At 36.0% G+C, this 12,964-nt stretch overlaps 1 protein-coding gene across 1 annotated transcript in view; it reads right to left on the bottom strand.

Annotated features, from left to right (window-relative positions):
- Positions 1 to 6,572: 6,572 nt before the first annotated feature.
- Positions 6,573 to 12,964, bottom strand: part of Dync1li1 (dynein cytoplasmic 1 light intermediate chain 1) — a 33,992-nt gene continuing 27,600 nt past the window's right edge. Inside the window, exons 9-13 of the mRNA XM_078038228.1 lie at positions 10,911 to 10,970; positions 10,738 to 10,782; positions 9,918 to 10,038; positions 8,910 to 9,062; positions 6,573 to 7,474 (exon numbers count right to left, since the gene is read on the bottom strand). Of these exons, the coding sequence (XP_077894354.1) occupies positions 7,362 to 7,474; positions 8,910 to 9,062; positions 9,918 to 10,038; positions 10,738 to 10,782; positions 10,911 to 10,970 (492 nt within the window). The 3' untranslated portion in view covers positions 6,573 to 7,361. The remainder of the gene's footprint in view (positions 7,475 to 8,909; positions 9,063 to 9,917; positions 10,039 to 10,737; positions 10,783 to 10,910; positions 10,971 to 12,964) is intronic.

Below are 12,964 nucleotides of genomic sequence, written 5' to 3'. Positions count from 1 at the left end.
ACTCAGTCATATCCCTGGCTGGTAGTTGAATTTAAATTTTTTCTTTTGTTGCATGTGGATTGAATTAAATTTAGAAAGACTTTCTTGTTAAGGTATAAAATAATTTACTTTGTTTTTAGTACTTGTATGATTTCATATTCTACATTTAGTTCTGATATATTTGAAGTTTATTCTTGTGATTTTTGTCAGGTACAGATCCAGTTTTATCTGTACAAATAGCTAGCAATCGGTATAATAGTAATGTAAATATAACTTTTTCTCTATTTTTTTTTTTTTTTTGGTACTAAGGATTGAACCCAGGGTTTCTTAACCACTGAACCATGCTCAATTCTTTTTTAAATTTTTTTTATCTTGAAACAGGGTCTCACTTAGTTGTTTAGGAGTTTGCTAAGTTGCTAAGGCTGGCCTTGAATTTGCAATCCTCCTGCCTCAGCCTCCCAAGTTGCTGGCATTATAGGCAGGCACCACCATGCCCAGATACAACTTTTCTTTCTAGAAATAAGAATTTAGGGTAATAGGCTTTTCAGAAGGGGCCTGATTACAACAAAACATTTAGAGTAGATAGATAAATATATGTGCTGAAATAATTTCTTCATGGCATGAGTATTTGAAAAACTTATGAAAATTAAGATTCCTTCTGTGGTAGCTATAAAAGCTTGCATTTGCATAACACTTTATAGTTTAGGAAGCGCCCCCGCATCCTCCATCTCACTTATCCTCATTTATCCTCTACACGTGTGCAGGTTATCTTCAGCACAGTGAAGATGATGAAACTTGGGAAATCACCAATTAATTTTAAAAAGATTGTGGTGATACAATGGGACAGGGCACTACTCTGCCCCAAACATATGTGTTTATATTTCTCTCTCTCTCTCTCTCTCTCTCTCTCTCTCTCTCTCCCCCTTCCTACACACACACACACACACACACACACACACACACACACACACACACAGTGTTCCACTTATAATCAGATGACTGTAGATGAGTCATACTTAATGGTGAAATATTAAAAGTTTTCCCTCTGAGATGGGAATAATTAACCATGTTTCTTCTTACCAGTTCTATACTTTTCTGTACTGCAGTACAGGCATAATAAAGCAAAGCATTAGAAAGAGGTAAAACTCATTATTTGCATATGACATAACTCTATGTAGAAAAATCCAAAATAAATTACAGATGAACTATGTTGTTGGAACCTTCATATGTTACTGGTAGTGATGGAAATTCTGTTTGCTTTTGCTTATTTATTGATTGATACTGGGGATTGAACCCAGTATCAATAAATACTGGGTTCAATCCCCAGTATCAATAAATTGAACCCAGGGGTGCTTTATCACTGAACCACATCTCAGCCCTTTTTATCTTTATCTTTGGAAACAGACCTGGCTAAGTGGCTTAGACCCTTTGCTAAGTTTCTAAGGCTGGCCTTGAACTTGGGATCCTTTTGCCTCAGCCTCCTGAACTGCTGGGATTACAGGCATGTGCTATGGATGCCTGACATCAAATTGTTTTCCAAAGCTGTTGTACCATTTTGCATTCCCATCAGCAATGTATGGGGATCTAATTTCTCCATATCCTCACCAAACTTCCCATTTGAATTTTTAGCAATACTAGTGGCTGTTAATTGGTAACTCTTTGTGGGTTTTATTTACATAAACCCAATGACTAAAACTGTCAGACTTCATGTTCTTGTTTACCACTTACATAATTTCTTTGAAAAAAAATATTTCTTCAAATCCTTTGCCCATTAAAAAAAATTTTCAGTTGTTGATGAACCTTTATTTTATTCATTTATTTGTATGTGGTGGTGAGAATCGAACCAGTGCCTCACCCATGCCACCCCAACCCTCCTTTGCCATTTCTAATTTGGGTTATTTGCCTTATTGTTATACTGTTTTTAAATGTATTCTGTATAGTAGGCCTTATCAGATATGTTACTTGAAAATGTTTTCTCAAGAATGTGAATTCTCATAACCACTCTGGAAAAACCTTTTGGCTTTATCTGCTAATGCTGAATACACATATACCCTGTGGACCCAACAATCCACTCTACCATATACTGGTTGAGTATCTTTTATCCAAAATTCTTGGGACCAGAAGCATTTGAGATTTCAGATATTTTAAAAATGTTTACAAATACAATAATGAAATATCTTTGGGGTAGGACCAAGTTTAAACATAAAATTCATTTGTTTCTCATATATACATTATACACAAAACCTGAATTTTTTTTTTTTGGCCAACCCTTTTTGTTTTTTATTTATTTTTCTATTTATCTATCTATCTATCTATTTATTTATTTATTGGTGCTGGGGATTGAACTCACAGCCTAGTGCATGCAAGCACTCTACCAACTGAGCTATATCCCCAGCCCGTTTTTTTAAAAATATTTATTTTTTAGTTGTAGGTGGGCACAATATCTTTATTTTATTTTTATGTGGTGCTGAGGATCGAACCTGGTGTTCAACACATGGTAGGCGAACACTCTACCTCTAAGCCACAACCCCAGCCCCCTTTTTTTTTTTTTTTGTTGTTGTTGTTGTTCTTTTTAGTTATACATGACAGTAGTCTATTTTGACATACTTATACAAACATGTTTTTTTTTTTAAATTTTGAGTTGCAGATAGATATAATACCTTTATTTATTTTTTTTATGTGATGCTGAAGTCTTAACCCAGTGCCTCAACTCATGTTAGGTGAACACTGTACCATTGAGCTACAAGACAAGGATTTTTTTTTTTTTTTTTTTTTTTTTAGTTTTAGGTGGACACAATATTTTTATTTTACATTTATGTGGTGCTAAGAATCGAATCCAGTGCTTCATGCATGGTAGGCAAGCACTCCACCACTGAGCCACAATCCCAGCCTCTAAGACAGGGTTTTGCTAAGTTGCTTAAGTAGCTGAGGTTAGCTTTGAACTTGTGATTCTCCTGCCTCAGCCTCCCAAGTTGCTGGGATTCTAGGTGTACACCACTACACTGGCCTGAAGGTAATTTTATACAGTATTTGAATATATCTGTTCATAAAATAAAGTTTCAGGGTGTGGAATTTTCCACTTGTAGTGTCTTATTGGTATGCAAAAAAATTCAGATTTGGCAGCACTTCAGATTTTGGATTTTCAGATTAAGGATGCTCAACCTGTGCACCCAAAAGAAATGAAAACACATTTTTCACAAGATATATTTAAGAGCATTCACAATAGCACTACTCTTTTTTCTTATTCTTTTAAAAAAATATTTTTAGTTGTAAATGGATGAAATGCCTTTATTTTTATGTGGTGCTGAGGATCAAACCAAGTGCCTTATACCACTGAGCAAGCACTCTACCACTGAGCCACAACCAGCCCGCACTACTCTTAATAGCAACTTAAAAACTGAAAATTACCCAAACATCCTGTGGTAGGCTGAGAAACAGATCTCCAAAGCTATCCACATCCTAAAACCTTTGTCTGTTACCTGACTTTGCAAATATGATGAAGGACTTTGAGAGGTAGAGATAATCAATCGGTCCACCCTAACAAGTATGGAGCTCAACAAACAGGAAAGACACAAACAACTCTTCTTAGGTCTGTCAAAGAAATCACAAGTACAATCCTCCTAATCAGAGACAGGTACACAATCACAATTTACCAAAGACACTCCAAGGCAGAGGCCTTGATGGGAACCAGCGCAGGAATAAGAAATTTGAACATAACTGATGAATTGCTAGAGGTTCTGTGTGACCAAGCCCAGTCATAAGAGGGTCCCCAGAACCCTGTGGGTTCTACTCCAGGAGCTCTTGCAGGTTCACATAAGGAAGAACAGGGAAACTCCCCACCACTCTGATAGGAAGGGGGAAAGTACCCATTTTGAAATACAACAGAGCATTCTATTCCTCTTAAGAAGGACTGCCTGCGGGAGAAACTATTTTACCAGAGCCTAACCAACCTGGTAACCAACCCCTCCAGCCATTCTAAAGGGGTCGTTACTAAAACTGAGATTTAATCATAGGACTGTAGCATGAGTTCCTTTGCCCCCACATCTTACCACCACATCACTAAAGGATTATTTACCAGAGTTTCTTTTTTTCTTTTTTCTTTTTTTAAAGAGAGAGTGAGAGAGGAGAGAGAGAGAGAGAGAGAATTTTTAATATTTATTTTTTAGTTCTCGGCGGACACAACATCTTTGTTGGTATGTGGTGCTGAGGATCGAACCCGGGCCGCACGCATGCCAGGTGAGCCCGCTACCGCTTGAGCGACATCCCCAGCCCCAGAGTTTCTTTCACCATACATCATCTTCAGTTATTAATTTAAAAGTTGCAAGGCATACTAAAGGAGTAAACAAAACAAAAAAAAAGTTTTAAGAAACAGAGCAAACATCAGACCCAGACTCAGATATGCAAAGGATGTTGGAATTCTCAGAACAAGTATTTAAAACAACTATGACTAATATGCTGACAAAAATGGAAAAAGTAAACATACAAGAATAGATGGATAATGCAAGCAGACATGGAAATTCTAAAAAAGCTTTAACATAAATGCTAGAGATAAGAAAAGAACAAAGAATGCCTTTGGTGGGCTCATTAGTAGATCAGACTGAGGCTGAGGACATTTCTGAGCTGGAGCATTTAACAGACACTTCCAAAATTGAAAGTAAAAAAAAAAATATTCAAACTGTGGGACAACTACAAAAGATATGGGTAATGGGTCTATCAGAAGAAAGAGAAAGAAACAGAATATCTGAAGCAGTGACTGAGAATTTCCCCAAATCACTGGCATCAAACGAAGAGATCTGGGATATTCAGAAAACATAAAGCAAAATTAATGCCCCCAAACTACACACAAGCATATATCACATGCAAACTGCAGAAAATAAAAAAATTAAGAAAAATCCTCAAAGCAGTTAGAGGAACAAAGAATTTTATCTGACTTCTCTTCAGAAACCACACAAGCAAGAGTGAAGTGTACGGTGTTGACCAGGCACAATGGCACACATCTGTAAGCCCAGCCACTCAGGAGGCTGAGGCAGGAAAATCCCCAGTTCAATAATTTCGAGAGGCCCTAAGCAACTTAGAGTGGGCCTGTACCAAAATAAAAAGCGCTGGGGATGATGCTCAATGATAGGGTGCCCCTGGGTTCAATCCACAGTACCCAAACCAAAAACAAACAAGCAAAAAAAACCTGTTAAAAGCACATTACACATGTACGTTATATATGTAGACCCACTTGAAGAACTTGGGCCCTTATCAGAGGGAGGCAGAACTTTTAAAGTTGAAAGAAATGTGGTGGCCGCCTACAGGTGAAGACACTATTGCTGATCCAGGAGTGGTGGTACATGCCTGTAATCCTAGCAACTTGGGAGACTAAAGCAGGAGGATCACAAGTTTGAGGCCAGCCTCAGCAATTTAACAAGACCCTGTCTCAAAAAGGACTGGGGAAGTAGCTCAGTTCTTCTGGGTTCAATCTCTAGTATCCCCTGCACCCTCCAAAAATTATTGCTGGCTCTGAAGATGGAGAAGGGGCTGAGAGCTATGGAATACAGGCTGCCTCTGGAAGCTGGGAGGAAAGGAAACAGATGCTTCTTTGGAGCCTCTAAAAGAAATGAACCCTGCTGACATCTTAACTTAGTGAAACTCATTTTGGACTGCTGACATCCTTTAGTAAGATTAGCTTGTGTTAGGGCTGGGGATGTGGCTCAAGCGGTAGCGTGCTCACCTGGGGTGCGTGCAGCTCGGATTAGATCCTCAGCACCACATACAAACAAGGATGTGTGTCCGCCAAAAACTAAAAAAATAAATATTGAAATTCTCTCTCTCTCTCTTAAAAAAAAAAAAAAAAGATTAGCTTGTATTATTTTAAGCCACTAAATTTGGGGGAACTTTTTGTAGTAGCAATAGGAAAACAGTGCATCCTCATTGATATAGCATAATAGACATATTTGGACAATGGAATATTATCCTGCAATAAGAATTTTTACCACTGCATGCACCAAAAAGAATGAATCACAGGGGCTATAGTTGTGGCTCAGTGGTAGAGCACTTGCCTAGCATGTGTGAGCACCACATATAAATAAATGAATAAAACATCTAAAAAAATATATATATATTTTTTGTACCAGAGACTGAATCCAGAGGCGCTTAACTACTGAGCCACTCCCCAGCCTTTTTAAAAAATTTTATTTAGAGACAGGGTCTCTTTGAGTTGCTTAGGGCCTTGCTGAAGCTGGCTCTGAACAAGCAATCCTCTTGCCTCAGCCTCCTGTGCCACTGAGATTATAAGCTTGCAACACCGTGCCCAGCACATTTGCCAAATTTTTCTTCCCCCTAAATAATGACAATGGTTGTATTTTCAGTCCCTAGAAACGTTGGCATAAGATTCTGTAGTTCAAAATGTCTCTGTGGGACAAGATGTGTTGATCAAGGTAAAATCCCAAATTAAGGAAACTTAAAGGAGAATGAATCTCATATTAATTTGTCTCTCAGAAAGATCAGAATACTCAGTAATTCTATAAGCCAAACATTTCAAATTACTAATGAATCTTATTCATTAGCTGACAAATTATATAAGAAAATACAAGTTATTTGAACCCAAATGCAGAGAATAAATACTTTATTAACTGATTACAGTTGAAAGTCACAAACAAAAAAGGAGTATATTAAGGCAGAGCCATATATATATATATATGTATAGACAAATCCAAAGACTGTTACCTCTTTACATTTTCATAACCTCTGCATTTTTCTTTTACACATTTAGGCAGTGTGCTTTCTTTCCTTCTCAGTTTCAGAACATACCTTGGCCAATATCTCCATCATATTTTGATGACAACTTATAGGATCACTGATTTGAGTGATGACTAGTGTATCAAATGCTATCTGTTTTCTCAGCATATCCCAGGTATTGGTACATTTATGTGATGTGCAAAATCTGACAATTTTCTTTTTCAGCAAAACACACAAATTTTTAAAAATGATTTTAAATTGTCTTAACTAAAACAAGTTTGGACTTCCAAGTCAGTTAAATGTCCAAATTGCATATTGTCTGCCCTTCTCTAAACCCTCCTATATAATAATTTAGCCTTTAAAATAAGATCACATGGTTGTATTTCAGATTTATAAATTTTGAGATTTTTCAAAATCCAAAATTACTTCCCTATGCAAAAATGGCAATGCAAACAGCAATTCTACGTAATGTAGAATATTTTTTTTCTTCTGTATAGCTCCTTTTATAAAAATGGGCAGCCACAAAGAAAAAAAAAAAAGACATAAATTTAATCCATCTGTAAAAGCACTCCAGCTCCCTAATTCCACCTTTGAAGGAAAAGGCAGAGGCAAGTTTACATTATCCCAGAAAACTGAATAAATGGCTTTATTTGGTATCTTCAAGAAGCTTCTCCTTCCGTAGGAGATGTAGGTGTTGGAGGAGAAACTGAAACTGGTTTCCGGGTAATTCTGTCTAGTTCTGCATGAACATCTGACAGGACAGGCTTCTGGCCTACATTGAAGGAAAAGGAAAGAAATAAGATTTAGATACAGTTAAAGTATCCACACCAATGTCTCTTCACTTAAAATTGCCAACTCCTTCACTAATTTTATCAAACATGCTGAAGTTAAACATCCTTAATTTAAAAATAAATTATCTCATTTTAAATTGTGAGATCTGTTACTAAATGGAGGTAAAACTGGCACCTATGGTTTAATCTCATAAAAATATTAGGACAAAAAGAATAAAAGCAAAAAATAAGAAAGTTATGCAGTCAGAAAGTACAAACTTAAAACAATAATAAAACAGCAACAAAATTTTGGAATCTGGAAGCAAGACAAATGAATTGTAACTATAAATGAACAATAACAAATGCTGAAGAGGGTATGAGAAACTGGAATCCTCATAACCTTCTGATGGGAGTGTAAAATGATGCAGCATTTTGAAAAACTTCATGGCAGGCCTTAAAAATTTTAAACAGAGTTGCTGCACCCACTGGCACTTGCCTGTAATTCCAGCAACTTGGGAGGCTGAGGCAGAAGGATTCCAAGTTTGAGACCAGCCTTAGCAACTTAGCAAGACTGTCTCAAAATAAAAGGGCTGGGGATATAACTCGGGGTAGAGAGCCCCTGGTTCAATCCCTAGTACCACAAAACAAAACAACAGAGTTACCATGTAACCTAGAATTCATAAGTATTTACCTAAGAGAACTAAAAATTTATGATCACATAAAAATGAATGCTCATAGTAGCATTATTCATAGTAGTTTTTTTTTTAAAGGAAATAATCCAAAGATCTACCAACCAATGAATAGATAAAAAAAAAAGTGTGGCATATCTACACAATGGAATGTTATTCAGCAATAAAAAGAAATGAATTAATGATGCATGCTGGATGAACCTCAAAATATTATGTTAGCCAGGCGTGATGGGACATGCCTGTAATCCCAAGCGACTCTGGAGGCTGAGGCAGGAGGATCACAAGTTCAAGGCCAGCCCCAGCAACTTAATGAGACCCTCAGCAACTTAGCAAGACTCTGTCTCAAAAAATAGAAAAAGGATGGGGATATAGTTCAGTGGTAAAGCATCCCTGGTTTCGATCCCCGGTACCAAATAACAACTACAACAAAAATTATGTTAAACAAGACATAATGTGTGTATGATTCCCATTTATGTGAAATGTCCAGACAGGGAAAACCATTGACACAGAAAATAGGTAAGTGACTGCCTAGGACTAAGAAGCTAAGAGACAGGGAAGGTTTGAAGTTTCTTTTGGGGGAAATGAAAAAATGTTCTAAAATGAGGTTATGGAGATGTTTTCCACAACTTTGTAAAAATACTAAAAATCAATGATCTGTACACTTTAAATGTGTGAATTTCATTGTAGGTAAATTATACCTCCATAAAGCTGTTTTCAAAGAAAAGTGACTTGCTCTAAGTAACTGTACCTGACTTTTTGGCAGACGGTGGTAAAACACTGCTTCCACCTCCAGCCCCACCTCCAGGGCTACCACTACCAGTAGGGCCTCCAGGAGAGCCAGTCTTTTTACTCAACAAACTATTGAAGAAATTTGCCAGGACACCTTCACTTGTAGCTCCAGCTATAAAACACAAACACATACCAAAAAATTTCAAAAACGCTACTCAAAACATTAGATTTTTCCCATAAATTATTAGAGTAATCACACATAGAAAACAAATGAGACTTAAAGTTTAAGAGAGCTATATTCAGGATATATTAGTTTGAGTTTTAGCTGAATAACTACTCATACTCTTTAATACACTCATACATAAAACAAATGAGTAAACTGCAAGTGTAAGATAATTTAAAAATTAGAATGTCAAAAGGTCAAAAGCATTTCAAGTAACATTGAGAAATATTTGTCTTAGTATTACAAAAAGTTCCTCAATCCTATATGAAAACTAGAAATTCTAAGAGATAAATGGGCAAAGGGTAGTAATAAGTGATTTCACAGAATAGAAATACCACTAGATGAGAAATGGTTGTTAGTATTTAAAATATAACAATTAGGTTGTGGTAAAACTGGAACACTGAATATTGATATAACATTAAATACTCCATTTGAAAGACATCAAAAGGTACAATCTACTAATCCCATCTACCATAATTATTCCTACACGAACAACTATTTTGCATATTTTTTCCTTATGGTAATTGCAGATTACCAATTATAGTATAAAAATGAATTTCTCCAATGACCTACCATAGGAAAATGATTAAACATAATAAAAGTTTCACCATGTGCATAGTGATACACTAAAAATATACTGTAATGGTTTAGAATCTAATTAACTATGAGATTACGTCTACAGAGACAGAGATTAGAGGGTATTGCACAAGAATGAAAATAAGTTATATTTAGGTGAGATGCTAAGTACATTTTCTTCCCCACTGTACAATGTATTGTGTTATTTTCTCTAAGAAAGAGATATACCTTTCATGTTTGGATCAATTTTTTTTGACCCAGCAGGGATGGGTGACACACTGGCAACATTGGATGACACAGATCTGTTTGGTGTTCTAGGCGAGCCTCCAGGGACTCTTGGTGAGGCATCCTAGGTAAAAATAGGAAAACCACAAATACTAAAACCTAAAACTTTCAAATTCACAAATTACTTGCCATGATCCACCATCTATTCTACTGCCTTTTATACTACCACCCATCAACAAAAACATTACGAATCTTGTCCTCATTACTATAGAATATCAAAGGCCCACCACGTTTTAGAATACTAATTTTTCCTTCAATGGATAAGGGAGAATGTATAAAGAAATGAGATGTGGTTATGAAATTAAGTTTGGAGTCAGATCTGGGTTTCAATCTGGATTTATATCCTACCAGCTAAATAATCTCAGGCAAGCCACAATGTCCTTTAAAGCCCCTGATTCCCCATCTGCAAAATGGGGCTAATGAACAGTACCTGCTTCTCAAGCTTGTGAGAATTTAGTAATGGACACATAATAAAACATTGCAAAATACATCTTTATATGATTCAGATATTTTGAAAAAGACTTAAAGAACATTTCTTGGGCTGGGGTTGTAGTTCAGTGGTAGAGTGCTCGCCTAGGACATGTGAGGCACTGGGTTCAATCCTCAGCACCACATAAAAACAAAATAAAGAAAAAACATTTTTTTAAAAATTTCACAACCACAGAATTATATTAAAGTAAACCCATCAGATGTGAATACAATTTAAAAAAGAAACAATAATGCACTAAATTTTAATAATTATGTCAAAATTTATAATACTGACCACAGGCCTTCCAGCTGCAGTTGGTGGCTGCTTTGCTAAAAGGGACTAAAAAACAAAAAACAAAAGAATCCTAGTTTAGACATTCACAGCATGTATCACTTTATTTTTAAAATACATAAAAGAACAGTTTATTCATTAACTATATTAAGTCTGCTTCTGATACAATTTCATACCTGTAACTTCATAAGAAATACTTGATCATCTTCTGCCATAATTTCCTTCTCATGCACAAACTGAAATGAGCAATACATAAATGAGCAAGTTTAATTTATTTTGCTAAGATCATTAATAACTTATTCTCTGGGTACTATATTTACATTTACACGAGTGACCCTTATAGTAGGGCTGACCAATAACTATCTGTAATAATATATATGTTCTATATCTGTGAAATTTCATACAGCAGTCACTAGCCACTAGTGGCTATTAAATACTTGAAATTGGCTAGTATGAGCAAGGAAGTGAGTTTTTTGATCTTACTTTACATTTGAAAGCTACATGTGACTAATGACTACTGTATTTTAACAGCACAGCCCTAGAGCCACATTCATGCTTATACAATTTGTTGAATAACTGCTGGGTGTTTTAAAAGGGTCAGTAATATCCCAGGTGGTTTAAATGCCACTTGTCTCTGGTTTCCCTGCAATTAAAAAAAAAAAGAAAAGAAAAAAGAAACAGATATATATGCTCTTCTATCAGCTGAATCATTAGAAATTAAAGAAATTAGAAATAAAATTGCAAAAGTCTCCTGCTTCTACTCTTGCTGTATAACACAGGCTCAGTCTATTTTCTTCTCAAGAGTCAAAGGGTTCAATTAGATTACATCATGCCTCTGCTCAAACGCTCTCAACACTTTGCATCCTACTCAGAGTAAAATCCAAAGTCCTTACCACAACCTAATGATAAAGTCCCCAAAGATCCTAACTCTGCCTTTCATCTCCCACCAGGTCTGTCCACCTCACAGCTCTTTGCGGTCTATCTTGCTCTCACAATTTTCCCTGGGAGCATTTGTACTTTCATATTCCTCTTGCCTTCAACATTCTGCCCTTTTACAAGGGGGACCTTCTCTAAAACAGCATCCCTCAAGGCCCAGTCCCCTTATTCTCTGCACATACTGCTTTATCTTCATAACCCTTATTCCCAACTCAATGGACGACCTATGAGTTAAGTTTATTGCTTGCATTCTCCTCCTTTCCAGTTAGTACCTAAACAGTGCCTGAGTTGCTGCTCAATACGTATTTGAGGAATTAATAAAATAAAAAGAAAACTTAAAAAGTATAATTTGTTGGTAAGAGAATGGGAAACATTTTTGCTGGGTTATTTAATTCTGATGTATGCATTTCTTTTAATAGCTATCTAAACCTATTTAAATATGTGTCAATTGAATTTTCATTTGAGCTCACTTATTACTAATAACCCAAAAACAAAAGATAGTTGCTCTACTTTGTGAATATTTGGATTTTTTTGTGGGGAGGAGGTACTAGGGATTGAACCCGGGGGTGCTTAACCACTGAGCCATATCCCCAGCCCTTTTTTAAATTTTGAGACAAGGTCTTGTTAAGTTGCTTAGGACCTCATTTAGTTGCTAAGGCTGGCTTTAAACTTGCAATCTCAGTTTAATCTGGCTTTAAAATTTAAACTGCCTCAGGCTCCAGAGCCACTGGGATTACAGGCATGTGCCACTATGCCCAACAAATGTTTGGATTCTTAAGAACATTTTTTTCATATTTTTTATTGGTGCATTACACTTACACATGATAGTGAGATCTGTTGCTAAATATGCATACATACACATGATGTATAACAATATAATTTAGCCAGTATCATTCCCCATTATTTAAATAGGCAGAATCTATATACCAGCATTTCACCTTTCCCTCCCCTCCTTTAAGAATCCTAATATGTACTGAATCAAAATCATTTTCCTCTAAAATACATGTCTAAATCAAAAGGAAGTCGGAGAAAAGTACTATACGTAAACATTAATTTTTTATACTTTTAAGAAACACCTATATCTGTATCTATCATGTATTGTTTAACATGAAATCAAGATGTATATGTGAGAACATTACCTGATTTAACAGCTATAGAATAACATGGTAGTCAAAAATAAAATACAGAAAACTGGAAACTTTTGGATAGCTGTGGGTTAATGTAACTAGTAACTGTGGAAAAGATCCGAGATCTGTCTCAATAGGTAGAACTAAGAAAACTATCCTAGCAACCT

Source organism: Ictidomys tridecemlineatus, chromosome 2 (genome assembly GCF_052094955.1).
Source record: "Ictidomys tridecemlineatus isolate mIctTri1 chromosome 2, mIctTri1.hap1, whole genome shotgun sequence".
Taxonomy (NCBI): domain Eukaryota; kingdom Metazoa; phylum Chordata; class Mammalia; order Rodentia; family Sciuridae; genus Ictidomys; species Ictidomys tridecemlineatus.
This window is presented reverse-complemented; position numbering and strand designations above follow the sequence as displayed.